Source organism: Zootermopsis nevadensis, unplaced genomic scaffold (assembly GCF_977971745.1).
Source record: "Zootermopsis nevadensis isolate Lab colony 2312 unplaced genomic scaffold, Znev_1.0 Znev_ptg000017l, whole genome shotgun sequence".
NCBI classification, from domain to species: domain Eukaryota; kingdom Metazoa; phylum Arthropoda; class Insecta; order Blattodea; family Termopsidae; genus Zootermopsis; species Zootermopsis nevadensis.
The window spans coordinates 641,090-665,494 of NW_028259149.1; the positions used below are offsets into that span (position 1 = coordinate 641,090).

At 35.8% G+C, this 24,405-nt stretch overlaps 1 protein-coding gene across 5 annotated transcripts; it reads right to left on the bottom strand.

Annotated features, from left to right (window-relative positions):
* Positions 1-1,968: 1,968 nt before the first annotated feature.
* Positions 1,969-24,386, bottom strand: LOC110839513 (uncharacterized). Of its 5 annotated transcripts, none has more exons than XM_087350740.1 (6): positions 24,294-24,386; positions 23,785-23,910; positions 20,459-20,548; positions 18,875-19,045; positions 11,747-14,117; positions 1,969-9,166 (listed from the first exon to the last, which is right to left on the bottom strand). In XM_087350740.1, the coding sequence occupies exons 1-5, from the start codon at positions 24,384-24,386 to the stop codon at positions 13,065-13,067; spliced, it is 1,533 nt and encodes a 510-aa protein (XP_087206866.1). In that variant the 3' UTR covers positions 1,969-9,166; positions 11,747-13,064. The 5 variants fall into 5 exon arrangements, with proteins under 5 accessions (XP_087206866.1, XP_087206868.1, XP_087206869.1 ...); XM_087350742.1 differs by lacking the exon at positions 24,294-24,386 and adding an exon at positions 24,100-24,223 and having other exon boundaries at positions 23,785-23,907; XM_087350743.1 differs by lacking the exon at positions 24,294-24,386 and adding an exon at positions 24,112-24,216.
* Between the last annotated feature and the right edge of the window lie 19 nt (positions 24,387-24,405).

Here is a 24,405-nt window from a genome sequence, read left to right on the forward strand (position 1 = left end):
ATAATATATATTACACTAACAATTCTGAATGAAAATTCATGACGAAATCAAGAGCAGATTAAGTTCAGGGAATGCTTGCTATTATTAAGTCAAAAATCTGTCCTAACACAAAAAAAAACAAAGCTGAAGGTACACAAAAGTGTAATTTAGGCATAGAAACACCACATTCCAGGACTATGCCTATCATCTGTTTTTTTAAAAAAGAACACTGAGTGTCAGATGCTGGAGCTATTTCCTTTCTCAGTTTATAAAGGAGTTTTGGAAACCTACTCAGTTTAGTTCGTCAAAGTGTTCCTCGGTCACTGGACCCTTCAATATTGACTTGTAACTTTGTCAGTTGTGCTGTAAGGATGTGAAACTTGGTCTCTGACCTTGAGGGAACATTGATAGTTTGTTTCAACAGTCTTTTGGGTTAAATATTTGAGGATAATGGGAGGGAATATATAACAGAGAAAATTGCACATTGAAGAGCTTCATAGCCCGGAAGATTAAGAATTAGTTGGATCTATAATTGCCCTCCCCCAACCACCTACATAGTGTGTACTTCACTTACCATTCAATACAGTAGTTACTGCTTCTTGCATAAATGATCTGCATTGCCAGAGCACAGATCCCTTTCAGGAAGCACAACTTTTTTAAATGAGTCTGATCTTTAATTGTAGTTCCATGTTCAGGTTTTTATGACAGCTGGGTTCTCTCTGGCAGGCTGCCATGCAAATACATCATTCATTCTACAAATAGTAAACATGTTGCCACCTGAACAATTATGTTCAAGTGTTGTGAAAAGAGACATTTTTAAGAAGTACATGAAATTTTTACAGGGATTCTGAACACATTCTGCTGAACTGCTTTGTAATTCTGAACGTAAGACTGGGAAGGAACATGCCTACTTAAAAGTCACTGCTAACCACCCCACAGGAGAAAAAGCATTATAAAAATTTGATTTTTGTTCCTGTAAGGGTAATATATTCACAAACTAAAATTACTTCTTGCTTTGTCTGCAGAGTTTGAACGAGCCTGAAGCAGTGTTGATCAACACCTGGGCACAGCTTCACTGGCATATATAGTCCTTAAAGGCATCATAGTCATCGATGTGTGAGAATTACAATGCAGGAATAAATTCCCAAACACACACTGTAATACTTGATACTTTCCTTATATGCGCTGGTCATTTCCCCGAGTTTTCCTACTAATTGGGAGTCTACCTGTATCTTTAAAGTCCCACCCGTGGCTCAATGTATGAAAAAGGTAAAGAAAAGTTATCCGTGTACTTTATTGGTGACTATGGCATAAGGACGTATCCAGTGCTTTAACTAATCACCATATGATGAGGTATGACAGAATGAAACTATAGTTCCATACAATCTTTCTATTGGCAATACATGGGGGTGAGTGATAAGCTTCAAGCCCTCAAACCCAAATATGGCACTTGTTAGAAACAAAACACACTCATGTATTTCACATATTCCTAGCATGTATCATCTGAAGCTCCCTGAACAAACTCAATATATTATCCTCTGATAAGAAATAATGATTAGATCAGCATCAAATGTAATATACATGGATATTACAATAAATATTTCTGCCACTATGTAGGAATATCTTTGACAAAACGTAAAAAAGTTATCTACATCTAAATTCACATATGCCAGTCACTTAGATCTGATTGTGACATTTCCAAGCACAGCATTCAGAAGGTCGGCTATTGAAAACAAAGCCATTGCAACCTACACTTTTGTTTGACCTGCAAGTAACCTGAAGGTTACAATGATTATTTTGAACTATCAGTAATAAATGCAACTGAAAATAACAAAAAGGACAAATGCATAGCAACTTAAAATTATGCAATATTCCCCATACTAATGAACAGTTACAAAAAGTTTTGGGAGTAATAAACAGGATGATATTGTTAAACCTAAAAGACGTCATTGCAATATTTTGCTTGACTTTTATACTGATACCAAAACAGGAGATGCGAGAAGATTTTATTGCATTTAGTTACATTAATCTGACTCTTCTGATAATAGGAAGACCTACATATATCACAAGAATATGCACAATTCAAGCAAGTATTGACAAATCAGATTATTCTATTAATGAATAGATTTAATGTGACTGAAATAAAGATTAATCATTAATGACATTACGCTGGCAAAGGAATCATTTACAATATACATCACATAAATGTGGCTGTTGTCTTCCATGTACAAGCAGATGTTTCTTCAAAGAATCCATCCGAACGAGACTTCTTACACAATTCACATATAATATGCCCGCTTCCCCACTGTGGATGTGCCGATGTATCTTCAAAACACTTCTGTTGTTGTTTGATCTATTACGCACAGTGGAGAAAGGCCATTTTCCTGTGATGTGACTTATATCTAAATGGCCTGTTACACAAATCTCAGGAAAATGGCCTTTCTCCACTGTATGTACGCAGATGTTCCTTCAGATTACTGATAACTCTGTGACGTTATACATACATACATACATCTTTATTACATTCCATGGATCCATAAGTTAGTCAGATGACAATAGGATGTAGAATAAGTCATAATAATACAATACATGTTATACAAATACAAGTCATATAAATGTCACAAAAATATAAACAAAGGATACAATAGGTAAATTACGACTTACTTGTAAACATTTGAAATTCATCGACAGAGTAATCACAGGAAAACGGCCTTTCTCCACTGTGCATAAGCTGATGTGTCTTCAGAGCACTTTTTAGATTAAATTATTTCTTACATACATTAGAGACAAATAGGTTACACACTTGCCAGGATTGTAATTTATACACAGTAAACAAACTCTTGACTGACAACATGCAGAAATGCATAAGAGTTACATATTCAAACCACATATTCACATTCCATAACATGATGTCAAAGTTCAAGTTTGCTTCATCCAACCAGATTTGTTGTTAGAAAACCCTACTCACATTGCTTAGTCTGATGGGGAGAGAAAAAAGAGAGGTTAACCAATCCATTTATTGATATCTAAAGCATCGTAAAGGAAGGATACACAGATGTCGCTATAATGGTGACATATAATTATATGCAATATAGTGAACCTTCTGATAAAAATCTTTCGAGCAATTTAGTTAACCACATACTGGGGTTCAATCTACAGTACAGATAAGAGTGAAAGGAGAATCTAAAATAATTTAACCTCAAGTTCACTCACATCCAACTAAATTAATTATCATTTTAGTTGGATATAAATGAACTTGCATCAAATGCTTAATAACTTCTTGTAACCCATGAATCTCTTTAGCCCAAGAACAGAATATCATAAACACTGAACAAGTAGGATTGGCAAAAAAAGAGGACAAGTGTGTCAAGTGCAACCATCCTGACATATTCACAGCAATTCGGCCTTTGTGAATGTTGCCAGTGACCTTAGCTTGAGTAGGGTGCCTGGCCTCTGTTTGGATGGCAGATGATATCAATATGAAGAATGACAGCTTAGATTTTCTCAGTGTGGTTGCGTAGCTAGTTGGCGATTCTTTACTACTACCACAAACTCACTTTCACAAGCAAAAGCACATGTAGGCTTTAATGTAAAATACCAAATGTTGCAATCATGACACTGAACAAAACTGAAATGTCTCTTCAAATAGAAAAATTCCCTAACATAAAACATCTTGAAATTCAAATTATCTGTTTGTTCCCAAGTTCTTACATATGGACAGATTAATAGTCATAGCGAAGCCAATAGGTATATTTGAATAGCCTTTAGTTTCAAATGTGCTTAAAAATAAATCAGTGAAAAGGCCATATTATGTGGGTCCCATGTCACTACATAACAGGAGGTTTTCTCTCTGTGGATTAAAGAGAAGACCTCATAAAGTGGGGGTAACTATTTCATTCTAAATACAACATTCTCCATCAAGGTTAATTGAATACATGCATGGAATTATATTCGATTACCACCGAACATTTTTATGTAATCAGGCAGCATTGATCAGACATTCTGCATCTTTCAGGTACATGAAAAGAAACAGCATGTACGCCACACTTGTGCGCAGCCAAGGAAAGTCTGTAAAATGGCTGTCACAAGAGGTTGGTTTAAATGTTTAAAACAATCGGAAAAGACCTAAAAATATTTGCTTATAAAATTTAGATCCTACAACAAGTGATGGATGTTGACGAAGATAGCTAAATCATCTTTTGTGATTCATTTCATCAATATTTAGAAGAAGAGCAAACAGTTATTCGACACATTCTCTGAAACTCAATATCCTATAAATGGACATATAAATAAATACAATATGCATATCTGAAGCACTGATGATCCCCGTGCTCTGCGTCCTGAAACATGCAGTGTGGAACACTAATTCATTAGACGGAATCTTCACACTAATCTTCCTGTATGACATATGTAATGTTGCTTGCTACTTGCAGATCTCACAAGACTATTTATATTGTTCAGACTTTTTAAGCCATGGGAATGAACAAGAAACATTTTCCCAACAAGATGGGGAAAGACTACATATGACAAATATGATTTCAGACATATTAAACAAACATTACCATGATATATGTGGTTACCTCTGACAGATATCCTGGATGACTTGGATAAACATGTCCAAAATACTCACCACATCTGAATCACTGATAATTTTCTTCAGGATTCCAGAAGGGCAGGAAAAATTCATTCTCACACTGATATTACATTCACTGGAGATGAGTTATTGAAATATTACATTAAGAATCAATCAGTTACTAATTAAACAAATACATACCTAACCCAAATTCAAGTAAATCTTCTTCATGGTTTTCCAAGGCACAACTTTCCTCTACTTTCTGAAGAAATTCAATGTAGTTCCTGGAATGGAAAGACAGCAAAATGGCCTCAGAAGGGATGACATGCATGTGTCAGAACAAGTCATATGCTCTTATGAGGTTGTGAACCAGTGTGGCCTACATGAAAAAATCAACTCATTACACGTTAACATGAGACAACTACAGATGTTTCCTGTACCATTCAATAAGCCTACAAATGCAAATGCATGAATGCCCGCAGAATTAGAAGGAAAACAAATATAAATAATTCAAGAAAACGAAAGAAAAGTATTTCACTGGTCCCAAACGCAACGAAAGAATGCTACTGCATTACTTGAAACATAACTAAAATTATATTTGAAAAAGATAATAATTTAGATTACAGAGATGTGTCTAGAGTATGATCTGCTTACACGAGAAAGTGAACGAATTCAATTTCGTAAGTACAAAACACATTAAATAATTTTTATACATTGAGAGTAGAAATTACGATACCCAGTGAAATTACACCAAAAACGGGGAATCGAATATGATGGTCACAATGGCCAGAAATGTATAGTTCCAGTGATTGCTCGGTGAACTGAATGTGTGAAAAGTGACGAACAAGGAAAACTAACATACATTAAATTATATACAACATACCCTTCCACATGTTAGGAATTTTGTCACACTCTTTAAAAAGCAGTAGGTCGCTATCATAGACACCTCTCGAAGAAGTTAACTGTTTTTTTAACCTACTGGCAAATTTTCATAAGCGACGTTATGTTGACCTCACATGCTTTGCAAACCAACATTTAATAACACACTATCTGTACAAAACCGTTGGCTCAAATATTAAACTGTTTTTAAAAATCTTAAAACTTTGCATACCGTGTATTAGAATATAAAATAAGTAAAGAAACTATAAACACTATAAAAAAGACAGTATTGCCATACGCGTTTCAACCTCAAGAGGTCATCATCAGTGGCATCAAGGAAATTAATTCATTTAATCTAATGGTTTAAACTGGATATATGAAATATACATTAGCATTTCAAGCGATACTGCACTACATGTTGTTATTCAAAGTTGAACTATACACTTACCTATTGATCCGGTGGCCGTAGCTATGGTTGCATCGTCCTTACCTGTGAAGTGCAGAGTCGTGGTTGGAGATTGGAAGTTTTTTTTTTTTTAAAAAAAGCTAACTAAGGCCGGAGTTCTGCGCAAGCGGAGGACATCTTCCCTTGCTAGGTGACACCATTCCTGCGCAAGAAACGCATTGCTGGAAATGGTACACGGTCTTACACTAAAAACGGGAATTTTGATAAAGCTAACAGGGTTCCTACTGGAAGTTGGAATGCGTGGGGTATATATTAGCTCGAAAGCAATGTGGCCAACTATTGTAAAATTTACTTTCTCCTGTTTAATGCCAGGTCAAATAATACATTAGAATTTTGGGCGTTTTGTTCGTTAATGATGGCTTTGTGTTTACTACTTTTGTATATATGTAATTTTTCTAGAATACCCAGCATTTTACCCATTTGAGCTACTCTTAATATGTCCATGATATGATCTATGGGGCCGTATTCTTGTCCGTGTTCGGCATATTTAGATTTTGTTAAAACTGATGTCGTGGACGTGTTCTTTAAATAAGGTTTTAAAATCCGTACCGGTTTGGCCAATATATAGACCAGCTCGCAGCTTCCGCATTTTTACTGGTATACACCACTATTATTGTATTTGTTAACTTGTTTTCTTGAACTGCATTTGAATTTTATGGTATTGTTAACTGTGTATGCTACTTCCACGTTTATGTTTTTCAATATTTTATTGAGTGTTCTAATGCTATTAAAAATGTAAAGCTGGACCATACTTTATTAGTGAGGTGGGGTACATTGACGTTGGGTTTAGGTGCTTTTATTAGGTTACAGGATCTTGTGATATTAAATTTGTAACCATTATTGTATCCTATCTCTTGGATGAGTTTGGTTTCTTTATCAAATTCTTCTTTAGAGAATGGTATTTAGTGCAATCTGTTCACAAGGAATTTGAATGCAGCTTGTTTCTGAGAGTTGGGATGGTTAGATGTTTTGTGGATTACCATGTCTGAGAATGTGGGTTTCCTGTAGATGCCCAATTGGAATTCTTTTAGGTGTCTGTGAATGGTGAGGTCTGAAAAGTTAATTTTATTATTATTTTCTGTTTCTAGGTTATATTTTAACTTTTGGTGCATGTTGTTATGATCATCTAGGATGTTCGGCTGTGGAGAAGGATTCGTCAAAAATAATTATAATATCATCTACGTATCTAGTGATATATTGCTGATGGCAATTCTAGAATTTTCAAGTGATGAGTTTGTGTGATGGAGTACGGACAACTACGATGTCAGGAGAGGAGCTTTTTGTAATGTTTACAAATGCAAAAATAACGCAATGGAAGTCAGAAATATTATGGAGGGATTTCAAATATATTTTAGGAAAGAAATGACGAAAAATAGCAAGCAGTCTTTTTCTTTTTGATCAGTTCTAAAGTCTTAGTAGTATCAAATAGCTGATAATGACATTATCTGTTCATGCTAACTAGATCCAACCAGTATCCAATAGATGAAGATTGTATACTTGAAATAAAATGATCCTGCAGACAACATGTTTCAGTGACATTACTACCAGACAGATATTTGAACTTGCTCTAAAATGTCAACATTTCAATAATACTGACAGTAAATCCATCCATATCTAAAGCTACTCACGACATTTACTATTGTCTCATCCAGAAAGATTGAACAAATCCATCCAGTAGATTCAAATGTTTAGAGTCATAGAGTCAAATGAATTTTGAGCAATGTAATGTTCAAGTCTCCTTCATAATAGGCAACAGCTTGCATTTTGATTGGTTAATCTACAGATTTTGATAGTCTGGGATGTGACATCAAGAAAATTGCAACATAAATTTTCAATGTCATGGAAACCTAAAGCCTAACCCTTAAACCTGTGATTGCTCGATATTTCTTACCTCACCGACTAATGTATAGTGGAATGAACACACAAGTTTGTTGTCAAAAGACAGCAGATTTTGTATGATTTGTTACTGACCACTTACATTTCACCAGAGAAATTAACACAAACCAAATAAAATCAGGACATACCAAGAGAAGCAAAGAGCTTTCTAGCTCAAAATATTTAGGGTATCCCCATTAAAGTGCTTATCTATGTTCTTCCCTATGGGTGGGAAACCAGGTTTTACACCCGTACAGAAAATACAGGGTCATCAAGAGAAGACATTGTTGTTACAAATCCCAATATGTGCTGATATAGTGCAAAAAAATTAATAAATTTGGTGTCATAAAACATGTAAGAGGACAGAGACTTCTGATCAATTATTAGTGCTTCCTAAGCGGGACATTCCGCAAGCAGTAATAAGCAAGCTGGCATACACAAGTGACCAGTGTTTGTTTTGTATGAAACAGTTTGTTTTATCAAACTGCGAGTGTTGTATGATGCAGCGCGAGTTTAGAGTGAGACTGCAGAGAAAGTCATAAAAGATCGACCATTTAAATGTGAGTGAAGATTTTGAACATTCAAGGCCTGGGTTGGCAGAAAGATGTTTGTGAGGATACCAGAAAACTCTACATATATACAGACAGCACTTGTGCTTAGCCAAGGGAAACCTGTAAAATGGCTGCCACAAGAGCTTGGTTTAAAGGATTAAAACAATTAACCATTTTAACCATAATAAGAAAAGACTCGAAAATGTTTGATTATAAAATTCAGATCCAACAAGCAGTAACGGATGTTGATGAAGATAGCTAACTCATCTGTTGTGATTCATTTCATTAATATTTAGAAGAACAGCAAACAGTTATTCAACACATGTTCTCTGAAGCTCAGCTTCACATAAATGGACATATAAATAAACAGAATATGCATATCTTAGGCACTGATAATCCCCATGCTCTGCGTCCTGAAAAATGCAGTGTGGGATGCTGTTTCATCAGATGGAAACTTCACACTGAACTTCCTGGATGACATAAGTAATGCCGCACGCTACTTGCAGATCTTTCAAGGCTATTTTGTTGAGACTCTTCAAGCTATGGGATAGAACAAAGAAGAAACAGTTTCCTAACAAGATTAGGCAAGACTACACATGGCAAATGTGATTCAGGACATATTGAATGAACATTCTCATGAGATGGCCACCTCTGACAGATATCCTGGATAACTTGGATAAATGTGTCCAAAATACTAACCACATCTGAATGTCAGATTATTTTCTTCAGGATTCCAGAAGGGCAGGAATAATTCGTTCTCAGACAAATATCACACTCACTGCGGATGGATTATCGGAATATTAAATTAAGAATCAATACGTTAGTAATGAAACAAATACATAACTAACTAACTAACTAGATGGCTTACCGAACCCGAAGGTTCATCACCGAATTAACCAAAGCCCTCCACCGGACCCTGTCCTGGGCCAACAAAATCCAGTTTCCTTCAACTCCTATCTCCCATAGATCCCGCCTGAGATTATCCTCCCATCTACGTCTAGGTCTCCCCAGCGGTCTCTTCCCTTCAGGTTTCCCAACCAGTACCCGGTGCACACCTCTTGTCCCATCCATGCGCGCTACATGTCCCGCCCATCTCACTCTTCTCGACTTAATCACCCTCACAATACTGGGGGAGCAGTACAGATTTTTAAGCTCGTCATTGTGCAGTTTTCTCCACGCCCCATCGTCTTCCCTCTTAGGCCCAAATATCCTCCTCAACACCCGATTCTCAAACACCTGCAATCTGTGTTCCTCCCTCTGAGTGAGAGACCATGTTTCGCACCCATACAAAACAACAGGCAAGATTATTGTTTTGTATACTTTAATTTTCAGGTTCTTAGAAATCAGACGGGAAGACAAAATATTTTGGACTGAGAAGTAGCAAGCATTTCCGGAATTTAGTCTCCTCCTAACTTCCTCACAAGTATCATTTTGATTTGTTATTGTTGTTCCCAAATATTTGAACTTTGTAACCCTTTCAAAGGATTTATTAGCTACCCTAAGATAATTTTGCCCGCCTGTCTTCTGATGACGAGATACTAACATGTACTTAGTTTTTTCTGAATTTACTTCCAGCCCCCCTTGTCTACCAGCCTCTAGTAAAACTTCTGCGTTCCTCTTTATTGTATTTATATCGTCCCCCAATAAATTAACATCATCAGCATATGCCAATAGCTGATGTGTCCCGTTCAATTGCAAACCCTCCTGCCTACCTTGGACCTTCCTGATGGCGTATTCTAGCGCAAAGTTAAAGAGCAAGGGAGACAAAGCATCTCCTTGTTTTAGACCGTTCTTGATGAGGAATGTCTCAGATACATATTTACCTACTCGAATTTTGCTGCAGGTTTCATTTAAGCACATTTTTATTAGACCCACTAGCTTCTTTGGTATACCAAATTCAATAAGAATATTATATAGCACTTCTCTCTTCACAGAGTCATAGGCTTTTTTGAAATCTATAAATAACTGATGTACAGTCCCACCGAACTCCCATTTTTTCTCTAGTATCTGACGAATGCAAAAGATCTGATCAATCGTTGATCTGTTTCGTCTGAACCCACACTGATGATCCCCAATAGTTTCATTCGCATATGGGGTTAATCTTGCCAAAAGAATGTTGGATAGAATTTTGTATGAGGTTGATAGCAGCGATATTCCTCGGTAATTACCACACTCAGTCTTGTCCCCCTTCTTATAAATAGGAATAATTATGGATTCCTTCCATTGATGTGGCATCTCTTCCTTATCCCAAATTAACTGAATAAGCTTATGGATCCTCATATGCAACCCTTTGCCACCTGCTTTAATTAATTCGGCCGGAATCTGATCAATTCCTGGAGATTTATAACTTTTCAACTTCCCAATGGCTAGTTCCACTTCATCTAAGCTAGGTTCTGGCACCAACAGTTCAGCTGTATGCATTTTAATCTGTCTAATATCACCAGTATTATGAACATTTAAGAGCTCGCTAAAGAAATTTTTCCACCTATTCACAATTTTTATTGGATCTGCAAGCAAATTGCCACTATCATCCTTTACCAAATTAGTCTGGGGTTGATATCCTTTCTTAAAGTTATTAATGCCTCTGTACAGGTCTCTGATGTTTTTTTCCTTATTATTTGTCTCAAGTTCAGCAATTTTGCCCTTCAGGTATTCCCTTTTCTTAGTCCTAAAGGTTCTACTAGCCTCACGTCTCACGTTACATAGATTATCCGCATTTGTTTTGTTTGGGTTCTGCAACCATTGAAATTTTGTTTGCTTCCTTCGATCTATTAATTTTGAACATTCTTCATCAAACCACGGTTTATTTTGCTTTCTCCTGTAGTATCCTAGTTTCTCTTTTGCTGAAATTTTGATGCAGTTTCTGACATTTTCCCACTCCCTGTTGATGTCCACACTTTCATTATCCTCATTTGTCTCTAAAATTTGAAACCTATTCGAAATTTCAACTTGATATTGTTCCTTTGCCTCTCCCTCACTTAATTTTTTCAAATCAAATCTTTCTGTGTCAAAATTTTGTTTAGTTCGTCTACTTACTGAAAGCCGCTCCCTCACTTTTGCTACCACCAGATAATGATCAGTGTCGCAATCTGCTCCTCTGAATGATCTCACATCAATTACATTTGTCTGCCTTCTCTTATCTACTAAAACATGATCTATTTGATTGTGTGTTCTGCCATCTGGGGAAGTCCAAGTGTATTTATGAACATCACGGTGTGGAAATTTTGTACTTTTTACAATTAAATCTTTTGACGTAGCGAAGGTCACTGCTCTGACGCCATTATCATTACTAAGTGCATGGAGACTCTCGCTGCCTATTGTGGGTTTGAAGACATCCTCCCTCCCAATTTTTGCATTGAAATCTCCTAGCAGAATTTTCATGTGATACTTGCCAAATGTATCAAATACTGATTCCATACATACCTAACCCAAATTCAAGTAAATCTTCTTCATCGAAATAATAATATACAATACAGAAATGTCTCTATAATATGATCTGCTTACACGAGAAAGTGAACCAATTCAATTTCGTAAATACATTAATATATTTCTTCACATTGGGAAGAGAAATTACGGTTCCCAGTAAAGTTACACAAAAACGGGGAATCACACATAATGATGATCACACTGGACAGACATATATTGTTCTAGTGAGTGGTCGATGAAATGAATGTGTGAAAGAAGACGAAGAAGAATAACCAAAAATACATTACATTACGTACAACATACCCTTCCACGGATGTCAGGAATTTTGTCACACTTTTTAAAAAGCTGTAGGTCGCAAACATAGACAACTCCCGAAGAAGATAACTATGCATTTTTAGCCTACTAGCTCATCATCATAAGCTATGTTATGTTGAATTCACTGAATTAATGAGTATCACCTCACTTTGAGACTTCATTCAGTCAAAATATTGCACCTTACAAACCAATATTTATCAACACACTATCTGTACAAAAAGCTATGAGCCATATACTGAACTGTTTTTAAAAACATATTTCTCAACTATATTATTTCCGCGCAATGCCTAACGGCAACTTATCCAGACGCAAAATACATCCGAGCAGTATGTAATTTTAGTACTTGTGGGTTATCGGGACACATCGCTTTAAAAATGGGTTAGGTTAGGTTAGTTTATCTTAGGTTACGTTAGGTTAATGTGTGTGGATAAATGACATATACTTGAAAGTTATTATATTTTATTTCAATAAATGACAAATTATTAAATTTTATTTTGATATGCATGAGATGTTAATTGTTATTACTACCTGTCTCCAGAGGACAAAATTTGCTTATGGATTTTAAAATCGTTTTAAAAATATCACCGTTATCATTTGTACGCTGCCACAAGATCTCAGCTAAATATGAATCCAGATGATGTCGGGCCATGCCTCTCTGTTTTGCCTCAAATACACAATTACTAATCCTATCCTCGATAATATTCCTGTACAAATCAAATGTGCTCGAGTAGATATTCATTTGCATTCTCACAGCAGACAAAGTCTTATTCAAGATGGGACAATAGTTACTTTAATCTCGGTAAGCAATAATACTTCTGCAGACTCTTCTGATAATAGGAAGACCTACATATATCACAAGAATATGTGCACCCCACACATGTATTGACTCATCGGATTATTCTATTAATGAGTAGATTTAATGTTACTGAAATAACCAATAGTCATTAATGGCATTACGCTGGTAAAGGAATCATTTATGAAATATATCACATAATTGTGTCTACTGTCTATCATGTATAATGTGATGTGTCTTCAAAGCACCCTTCTGAACGAAAGATTTTTTACAGACATCACAGATATATGGCCGCTCCCCACTGTGGATGCGTAGATGTATCTTAAGATCACTCCTCCGACCAAATGACCTATTACACAAATCACAAGAGAATGGCCTCTCCCGACTGTGTGTACGCCGATGTCTGATTAGATTTCTTTTATGAGTAAATGATTTATTACACATGTCACAAGAATATGGCCGCTTGCCATTATGTATTAATTGATGGATCTTCAGATTACACATCTGACCTAACGAATTACTACACGCATTACAGAAATCTGGCAGCTGCTCCCCACTGTGTATGCATTTATGGTTCTTCATAAGATTGCTTCGACTAAATGATTTCTTACACACATCACAGCAGTATGGCCACTCCCCACTATGTATGCGTAGGTGTACCTTCAGATTACTACTCCTACTGAACGATTTATTACACACATCACAGGAATATGGCCTTTCTCCACTGTGCGTAAACTGATGTTTGTTCAAACTACCCTGATCAATGAATGATTTGTTACATACATCACAGGAATATGGACGCTCCCCACCATGTATAAGGTGATGTCTCTCCAAGCGACTTCTGCGGCTAAATGACTTATTACACACATCACAGGAATATGGAAGGTCCCCATTGTGAATGCGTTGATGATTCTTCAGTGTAGTTTGAAGAATGAAAGATTTATTACACACATCACAGGAGTATGGCCTTTCTCCACTGTGCGTACGTTGATGTTTCTTCAGATTACTCCGTTCAATGAATGATTTGTTACATACATCACAGGAGTATGGACGCTCCCCACTATGAATATTGTGATGTATCTTCAAACGATTTCTCCGGCTGAATGACTTATTACACACATTACAGGAATATGGACGGTCCCCATTGTGAATGCGTTGATGATTCTTCAGTGTAGTTTGAAGAGCGAATGATCTATGACAAACATCACAGGAATACGGACTCTCACCATCATGTAATAGGTTCCGTTCATTCACAGGACTCTAGCAAACAAATTGAAAAAAAATATTAGGACTAATCTTATTAGGAAGAAGAATGATACTGAAAACAAGTTCAATAAATATTGCATTACGAAAGTTATGTTCTTTTCAGAACAGAATTATTTTCTCAGTGGAATAGCATTTTATTTCCTATTACATTTAGTTCCTGGCTACCTGAGACAAATAGGTTAATTCACTTGTCAAGACTGTAATATTCTATATTACAAACAAACTCTCGACTGACAGCATACAGAAATGCATAAGAGTTACATATTCACATTCCATAACATGATGTCCAACCCAACCAGATTTGTTGTTAGAAAAACCTACTCACATTGCTTAGCCTGATGGGGAGAGAAAAAAGAGAGGTTAACCAATCTAGTTATTGATATCTAAAGCATTGTAAAGGAAGGATACACAGATGTCGCTATAATGGTGACATACAATTATATGCATTAGAGTGAACCTTCTGTTAAAAATCTTTCGAGCAATATAGTTAACTATGTACTGGGTTCAATAAACAGTACAGATAAGAGTGAAAGGAGAATCTAAAATAATTTAACCTCAAGTTCACTCACATCCAACTAAATTAATTATGATTTTAGTTGGATATAAATGAACTTGCATCAAATGCTTATTAACGTCTTGTAACCCATGAATCTCTTTAGCCCAAGAACAGAATATCATAAACACTGAACAAGTAGGATTGGCAAAAGAAAGGACAAGTGTGCCAAGTGCAACCATCCTGACATATTCACAGCAATTCGGGCTTTGTGAATGTTGTCAGTGACATCAGAGGTGTTTGGGGCAAGTGACCTTAGCTTGAGTAGGGTGCCTGGCCTCTGTTTGGATGGCTGATGTTGTCATTATGAAAAATGACAGCTTAGATTTTCTCAGTGTGGTTGCGTAGCTAGTTGGCGATTCTTTACCACTACCACAAACTCACTTTCACAAGCAAAAGCACATGTAGGCATTGATGTCAAGTATCAAATATTGCCATCATGACACTGAACAAAACTGAAGTGTCTCTTCAAATAGAAAAATTCCCTAATATAAACCATCTTGAAAATCCAATTAGCTCTTTCTTTTCAGGTTCTTATAAATGGACAGATGAATAGGTAAAGTGAAGCTAATAGGTACATTTCTGTAGCCTTTAGTTTGAAATCTGCTTAAAAAAAGCGGGGAATAGTACATGTTATGCGGGTCCCATGTCACTACATAACAGAATGTTTTCTCTCTGTGGATTAAAGAGAAGACCTCATAAAGTTGGGGGTAACTATTACATTGTAAGTAGAAGATTCTCTGTCAAGGTTAATTCAATACACCCATGGAATTATTAGGGATCATAACTGATGATTCTTATGTCATCAGTCAACAATGAGCAGACATTCTGCTTTTTTGAGGTACTAGAAAAAAATCAGTAGTACAATGGAAGACATATCAGCTATTTATAGCCTTCAGGAAAGCCTATGATTCAGTTAGGATGAAGCATTATGCAAGTAAAGGTTCAGCTCTTCATAAACCTCTAGAATAATAAATTACCAATCAGTCCAGTAGCTCATGAATAATATAATATTTTGTATTAATATGATACAGCTGTAGCAGGTAACTTCTCTTTTAAAAAAGACAATAATATCAAAATATAAGCTTAATTCAATTTTGTATATTTTTTAAGTATCAAGAAGGTAGTTTGCCAATCAAATATAATAATATAGGAAAAATCAAGAAAAATTGGATTATGCAAGGAATAAAAATATCTTGCAAATGTAAGAGGAATCATATCTACAGCAGGAACAGTTATCACCCAAAAACAAGAGCATTCTATATTAAATAAAATCCTGAATGATGTTATAAAATAGGCTAGAACGCAGTATTACAGTAGACTAATAACAAAATCTGGTAATAAAATAAAAAGAACATGGTACATAATAAAAAGGGAGAGATGAAAATACATTTAACTGAATTGTTAACTACTTCTTTGGAAGAATGTGAGGTTAGGTTATGTACAATAGATTATATAATCACATGCACATTGGTCAAAGAAAAATCTGGCTTCAGGAAAGGTGCATGCACTGAGGATGCAGCCTTGAAATTAACAGAAAATAAAACAAATGCAGGTTAGAGGAATTAACTGTGATGTAGCAACATCTTTTGAGTGTGTAAATAATTAAATTTCATAACTAAATTACATTTTGCTAGCATTGCAGGAATAGCTGCAAAATGACTCACATGCTATTTCAGAGAGAGAAAACAAAAGGTTTGAGTAAAATCACCAAAAAACTAATTTTTTTAAAATTGGGGAACACTTTCTAAACTTGAACAGAACGTCCAATTATCTTGTAAGGTACCATACGAGTTTCTACAGTGACAAATCCTGCCCACATGTTTGTGTATCTTTTTCCAGAGAGGCAGTTTTATGGACAAAAAAAAAAAAAAAGATATATAAACAGCTCCATATTTCTGATGCAAGTATGGGAAACATCAAGATACTAACACGCACATTCACACTTTCATGTACCTTATAATAATGAGAAGCACAAGGCAGTTCACCAACATCATGCGACAAATAACAAAGTTCTGTACAACGTTGTAACCGTCCTTTCTATTTCTTTCTGTACATCAGGACGCCCGGCTGGTTACAAGGGGTTTTGTGTTGGGTTTCGTTTTGGTAGCTCAGGGCATGGACTCTTGCCTTCAAGGAATATACGGGTTGGTGAAGAGGGGTTTCGGGATCAACTTGTGAGGCAGTGGAATAAGAGGGGATATCGTTCAGTTATAAATTGTGTATTTGTTCACTTTCACCAGGCACGTTTATTAATTTCGTACTTTCCCTCGCCGAGTGCAGGACTACTCGCCGCCGAGACTAAAGCGTAAGTGAGTGTTTGGAAGTCCCTTGCTGGACGCACACCGCGTTCAGCAAGACTTTTTAATCTGAAGAATGTTTTCATTGGCTGAGTGGTTCATCACCCTAACCTTACAAATTTGCCGCCGATAGCTTATTTTAAACCCATTGGTGGATAGTGACGTGAATTTCCCTAAGTCTTCTAACGGCTAAAACACATCTGGAAGAGCTTACTCATCCCACCAAGTCGAGCCACCGGTCATAAAATCACCCATTCATCTGATCACGTAGCTGGCGCCAGGCAGTCGCCCAGTGGAACAAACAAGTCTCCCAAGATGTGGCCCGAACTAGCGATACTAACCGTCAACTCGGGAAAATTCCATACAATTTGAATATAAATTCCGATTAAGGAAGGCGCTACCGAAACAAAACTAACTTAGGCCCCTTTCCTTGCATATAAACTGGCGTAATCGCCAAAAGTCCAGTCTAAGTCCATCTCCGGTCTGCCTGCTCGAGAATCGAACTCAGAGTGGGCTGTCACAACGTTAATAATTATTTCTGACATTTCAAATGAATAAATAATTACAATTTTCCAGCCAGGTTGTGGGAGTGCATCACACAGGTAAATTGCAGCAAAAATACCCTATAAATGAGTGCCGAATTAATAACTTGTGTTGGTCGAATGACTTTCACATATCTCATAAGAACATGTAGACATGAATTTCATATACAGGTTTTCTAATGTATGGCAGGGTCAATGAACTGGGATATTAGAAGCACTTCTGACAACTGAAACATGTTTTATGATGTACACAGAAATTATACCTGAATTTGAGAAGCAAAGCAAGACAGGGAAAGCAATGCATTCAGTGTGTTTCACCAAACCAGAACACTAAATTTTCAGAGACCAATAGCCTGTGTTGACTTGCATCGAGGACTTTCCATAGTGATGGTCTTCATCCATATATATATATGGAGGAAACTACAAACAGTGTCATGGACTGTTAATGGAACAAAGTCAGTAATTGATTACATATAAGATACTCAGAAAACATGAACATTAATTACAGATGTTCAGATAATTGGAGGATATGACACATTACTTGAGATTTGAGTTTCTCAAAGAATCTAGTATGAAGATGGCCGTCTTCTGCATAATCTGACAGAAGTTTACTGATGTTTCCGAGGTGCTTGCTGCCTCCGTCATCGGGGCAATGACTCATAACCCTGATGATGTTATAACATTCTAGTTTACAATGTAACAATGTGATTGTATGAATGACAGTGTATGCTCAACAATATCACAATAAATGAGTCATGTATAAAAATAAAATCTAAAAATCACCTGCCAGTGATACGGTAACAAGCTTAATTTAAAATTTCTTATATCTGAAGTTTAAAGTGGCTCTGAGAGCGTATATCTGTTTATCATTCAGTAATAACCCTAATTATGAATCCTGTGATGAAAAACTTTCAGATAGTAATCCAGAGATTCAGCTTATCTTTTCCTCGTAGTAAACAGTAACACGCACTTAAACCTAAGTTTGCTGTTTAAGGGAGAAGACCTAATTTGATCCAAACTGCAGCGAATCTAAAATTGTCAGTAAATGACAACGAATTACCCAAAGACAGGAATATTGATAATGCATTTTACATTTGATGGTGTCTAACAATTGATGCAGCATTTCCGTCCTAAATACCTACCATTAAATCAAGTGTGTCTTACAAAGATGCAGTCTTAAAATGAAGGCAATAAAATACTATATAAAATTAACAATGTTCAACAGTCACATAACAAATCAACTAATATTACATTTTTAGAGGGTCGTCAATTATCCTGTTAAAAAAGTCTTTAAGTCTAAACAGCGGACCACACAAATGGAGATGCAATGTATCTAACAATGCTCACACAACTCACCTCATGCTCCGCCTTTATTGCTGGAGATGTTATCAAAAAAGGATCCTCCTCCACTTTCACATCTCCGACATCCTCAACTTTGATATTGGTGACTTGATTGTCATCATAAGAAGACTCGAGACACGTTTCACCATAAGAATCAGGTACAAGTTTCCGTAAAGTGATGGAGGCCTGTAAAATAACCATACTCATTATGAGTCGTGACTGTGCTCTCTCACTGCATGAAATGGAATAATTATCAATGCAATTGGACTGAATCAAATTAATAGCAGCTGCAGAACTTCATTAAAGGAGACTGAAGATGGTGGAGTTTATTTAAAATTGCTGATTTTCTTGACATGGTCCATCATTTGATATTTTAAAACAAGATCAGTGCGTTCTGGGAAATACATCTCCTCTGGTCCCATAAGTGGAACTAATCCAAAGAGATTAATAAGACTTTTCTATGGGACCCAACAGAATAGGTACTTTCACCAGCTCTCAAAATATAGCAGTTCTGTTTTAGAACATCAAAAAATGGACAAATTCCAAAAAAACAATATTAAATCACAGTAGCTGTTTGTTAAAAATTTTCTTCCTTAAACTATCAAAACCATTACTATGAAAAGGATTTATCCAATACAATTATCACTTTAATAGTATAGTCTCCATGTAATATGAAATCAACGACATCTACTTCAGTTTACTTGGCATGTTCATGCCCAAGCAGTGACAATGGCTCAGCTGATTATGTCTTGGCTTTAGTAATCAGAAGGTAAATGCACATATTCAATGGTCACACAATATTGTGTTACAGGGTTTATTCGATAGTTACACATACTCACTACTAATAAAGTGCACACAATAATGAAATTACATTTTGTATGTTTTGGACAGAAATACTGAGCAGAGCATCACATTAACATTCCTCCCTCCTTGCCCACTTTATACATGAAGTCAAGTTAACTTCTTAAATATTTGATTTAATTAAATATGTGCCAAACCAATACAGCAAAGGAGAATATTTGGGTCTACAGAAACAAATTCAAAAACAAGGCAGAATATGCTATGACACAAATTGTCCCTTAATTAAAAGTCTCCATGGCTGCAAATTTATCTCCTTATCAAAGTTCATTATTACACACTCAATTTTAGCTTTCCATATGGAAAGAGTTAATGTTGCTTAACAGAAATGACAACACTGTTCTAATATATGGGTACAATTTGCATCAACTTACAAAAAAAATGAAAGATAATCTTAAAACATTCATAGTTCCTGTGAATTGTATAAGAAATTCAACAGCATGCAGTATTTTGATCTCAAACCACTCAAATTATACGAGATTTCTGTAGCCATAATTGTCTAAAATATTCCTCAGTTTGGTCAATGTCTAATTTCATACATTTTAAAACTGATGCAACAGAAATTTAAAATTGCATTTCACAAACACTAAGCAACAAAATTCAGTCCTCTGGCACCATTTTGCAAAGGACAATTCAAAATCCATTCAACAGAGTGAAACTGCTTCATGTGGAGATTGACAAGAGACACACAACACGTAATCCTACATATTTCTTAAAAGCTCATAAAAATGTGAAACTCACCTCATGTTCAGACTTTATTAATGGAAGTTCTCCTAGAGGATCCTCCTCTTCATGTGTATCTGCAAAATCCTCAAGTTTTATATTCATGATCTGCAAAAAGAAGACATTACACAAGTCTCATTCTATGAACCAGGTACAACTTTAGGTAAAATTAAGTTATGCAAAACCTCCATACCTGATACCAATCATAAACATGTTTTGTCAACTTACAATTTCAATGTAAAATGTAATCAAAACACAATTAGACAGGAGAGAGCAAGGATCGATAACCTTTTTGGGTGACAGGTAACTTGGAGGAGCTGATAATTATAGTAATCATCATAAAAGAGCGTCTATATACAGGTGTGTTAGAAGTATGTTTACAAACTTTGTGTGCGTATTCCAGGATCAAAAATCAGAACAAATATTCCTATGAACACGAGGTCACAAATGTTTCATTTTCAATGTATGCCTTTATTGCCAAGTATAAGGACAGGGATGTTTCGTTGTAACAGATGCCCGAGCATGACATACACAAAACTGACGGTTTCGGTCGTACACACCATGGTTTTCTAGAATCATCTGGCGTGCAATCTTCACAGGTTCCCACGGGTTGTCGTCATTGTTTATGGAAGTTGCATAAACGACGGACTTCAAGTCAACCCACAGATAAAAGTCCAATGGACTTGTGACCTCAGTTGCCATGCTACTGGGCCACCATTCCCAATTCATCACTGAGGGTATTGTTCATTGAGATATCTGATGCAATGGGAGAACTGTGCTGGGGCTCTGTCATGCATAAACCACATTTGTCTTCTTGTATTCAGTGGTACATCTTCAAGGAGACGTGGCAAGTGTCTTCTTAAGAATCACCGATATGAAGGTCCCCTTAGACGCGATGGAAGCATGTGTGGACCAATAAGCATGTAGCCAACAATTCCTGCCCAAACGTACATTGAAAATCTTTCATGGAAGCTGGATTCACTTTAAAATAAAGTGAATTCATTGAATCTTATTTTTGGCTATTATTTCGAAAATGAAACATTTGTGACAACATGCTCATAGGAACATTTATTCTTATTTTTGATCCTGGAATACGCACACGAAGTTTGAAAACATACTTCTGACTCACCTGTATATCTAAACTGAAACAATTAGATTACAACTGTGTTACTGCATGTGCTGTACCAACAGCCTGAAGGAGAACTAAAGAAATTAAACATTTAAAATGGACTGTTTTATTTCTTTACTGAACTAAGTCTGCTGAACGTACTAGTCCTCAGGCAGTCAAGGTGCATATACAGAACCCGAAGGTTTACAGAGTGAATTGAATAAAAATTTACTTGGATATTATCCATCGTCTAGTAATAAAACGTAAAAAACGTAAAACGACGTTTCGGAGATGGGGCTCTATCTTCGTCTTCAGGTTCCTACTCAGTTGGGCCCACTAGATAGAGCTAATCCCTATCTCCGGACAAATTAAAAAAGTGAAAGTCCCAGAATAAAAAGGCATTACCACACCATCCATCCGTGGGACGTAAAAGAATAAAATAGTAGAAACAAAATTCATTAAACACGAAAAAGCCAAATAAAACAAAGACTCACAAAAGGTGGGAATAAATACACAAGAATATTAACTTGAAACTCGATGCCCACCTTGGATTTCTTGAGAGATGACAGGTATCCAAATAGGAGATAAATCCAAACTAGGCTGGCTGATAGGATTGGCGAGTAGTGCCATGTGTGCAGCCTCCTTGTATTTTCTGTTTATTATTATTATTCTGTTTATTACTAGACGATGGATAATATCCAAGTAAATTTTTATTCAATTGACTCTTCACCATCGTCAAGAAGTTTTAGATTTGATTTACAGAGTGAGTTCAAAGATCCTGCCACTGGTTGCTATCCTTAGCCACAAGGATCCAGTCCTTGTGCTTTTATCCTAATTCTTTAAGAACTATTTTAATATTATCCTCCCATTCATATCTAGATCACCCAAGGGGTCTCTTTAATGACAAACTTTGTATTAATAGCTAAACACTCTTGAGGAAACAAAACAGTACCCTGAAGAAGAGCAGTGTTGCCAATAACATTACTTTTCAAACTCCCCTTGTACCTAGGACATACAGCATGACAATATGCCATGATACACAAAGCAGTACACTTCCCCACAATAGATGACATATGAAACCCACAACACCAACTGTAAGTGTTAATGCACAACATAATTCTTACAGAGATTTAAATATATATACATATATATGAATTATTTTTTACATATATCTTTGCAGATCTCATTTACTCCACAGATATCTATTATCACAGAAGATTGTATCAACGGAACACACAGCAAGAAGCAAGATCCCAAAATGCAGTAAACATATCTACTTAGGAGGAACCATACCAACCCGACAACATACGAGCATCCAGCCTTAACATGAAGACACAACAAAGCCACGGATGTTTGGAGTTCAGAGGACACTAACAGTGACAGACATGTAATATGAGTATGGAATTGGAAATATATTTTTCACTTACACCAACTGTTGCATGTAACCTTTTTAACCAATTTTAACAAGTAACAATGGTGTGGTAGTAATTCATTGTACACAGGAACATATATTATAACCCAATAAACAAACTACCACTTCAATACCATTACAGTGTACATTACCAAACAGTTTGTGAGAACAGACACGTTTACTTTAGCTTGTGCTGTTAAAGTAACAAAACAAATAATAAAATGGGCAGGTTTGTAATTTATAATAAAAACTTCACACAAAATATAAGATTCTATCAAAACAGATTTATCATAAGAATTGTAAGTGGAAACATAATATGAAAATCAATCTAAAAAAGATGTAAAGCAAATTAAAGGGTTAATGGAAAGAAATTCTCACTTATAAACATTTCCAGATGAACACAATTATTGGTATAGTTAATGTCTCTCTCTCACACACATGAACACATGCTTTGAAACAAGATATCAATATGAACAAATGCATTATAATTAATTTGTACCATCTTTGAATATTTAGTATTTATTTACAATTACTGGGGCACAGTTATTCTACAAGCCTGAAAAAGGTGTCTATGTTACTTTGTATTACAAATTAAAATAACGAATATATATACATATGTACACTACCCAATTCAGACTTCAATTTGCTATTACTGTTAAAGGCCTGGAGCACTACAGGAGCAAATCAGAGTTAGGTTACAAAGGTACAGCAATGTTCTTTCTTTATAACTGTTTCACAGATAATAATAACTCATACAGTAAAAACAAACACTCAGGCATGTGTAATAATGGACAGAAAAAAAACTCATCTGAAAGGAGGGCTTACCTCAATTTCATCTTCTTTTATTGAAAGTGTTGATTGTAGATGAACCTCATCAGATACCATGCCAATTGACTCTTTTTCACTTTGAACATCAACATCATTTTCCATTTTGATTATACCCATGTTCTGCTGTAAAATTAAAAATAAATTATAAAATTGTGTTAGATATCTCAAAAATCAAGGAAAATAGTTGTGCTCTGAATAATGCATATGAGCAATATAGTACTAATATGACGATGTTCATGTATGCCTGTCATTACAGCTAAACATAAAAAAAATATAAGTCATTTAAATGCACACACAATGTGTGCTACCTACAGAATTCAATACCGATTTCAATCATAGTATAGGTTGAAAGATATATTTGTAGTGAAGGGCACACATAGCTACTTTCACCCAGGTATCCTCATGATCTACATATCTCAAGAATCAAACAATATTGTGTAAACACTACAAAGAATAAATAAAATAAAATGGAATATAATGAAACTGAGATTAAATGTACTACACACACACACGCACAGTACACAGACGAGGAGAAAATCCGTGCTACGAATTCGATATTCGCGCATGCGCAAGATTTCTGTCGTGGTCGGCTGAAGCATACGATCAATAAACGACACG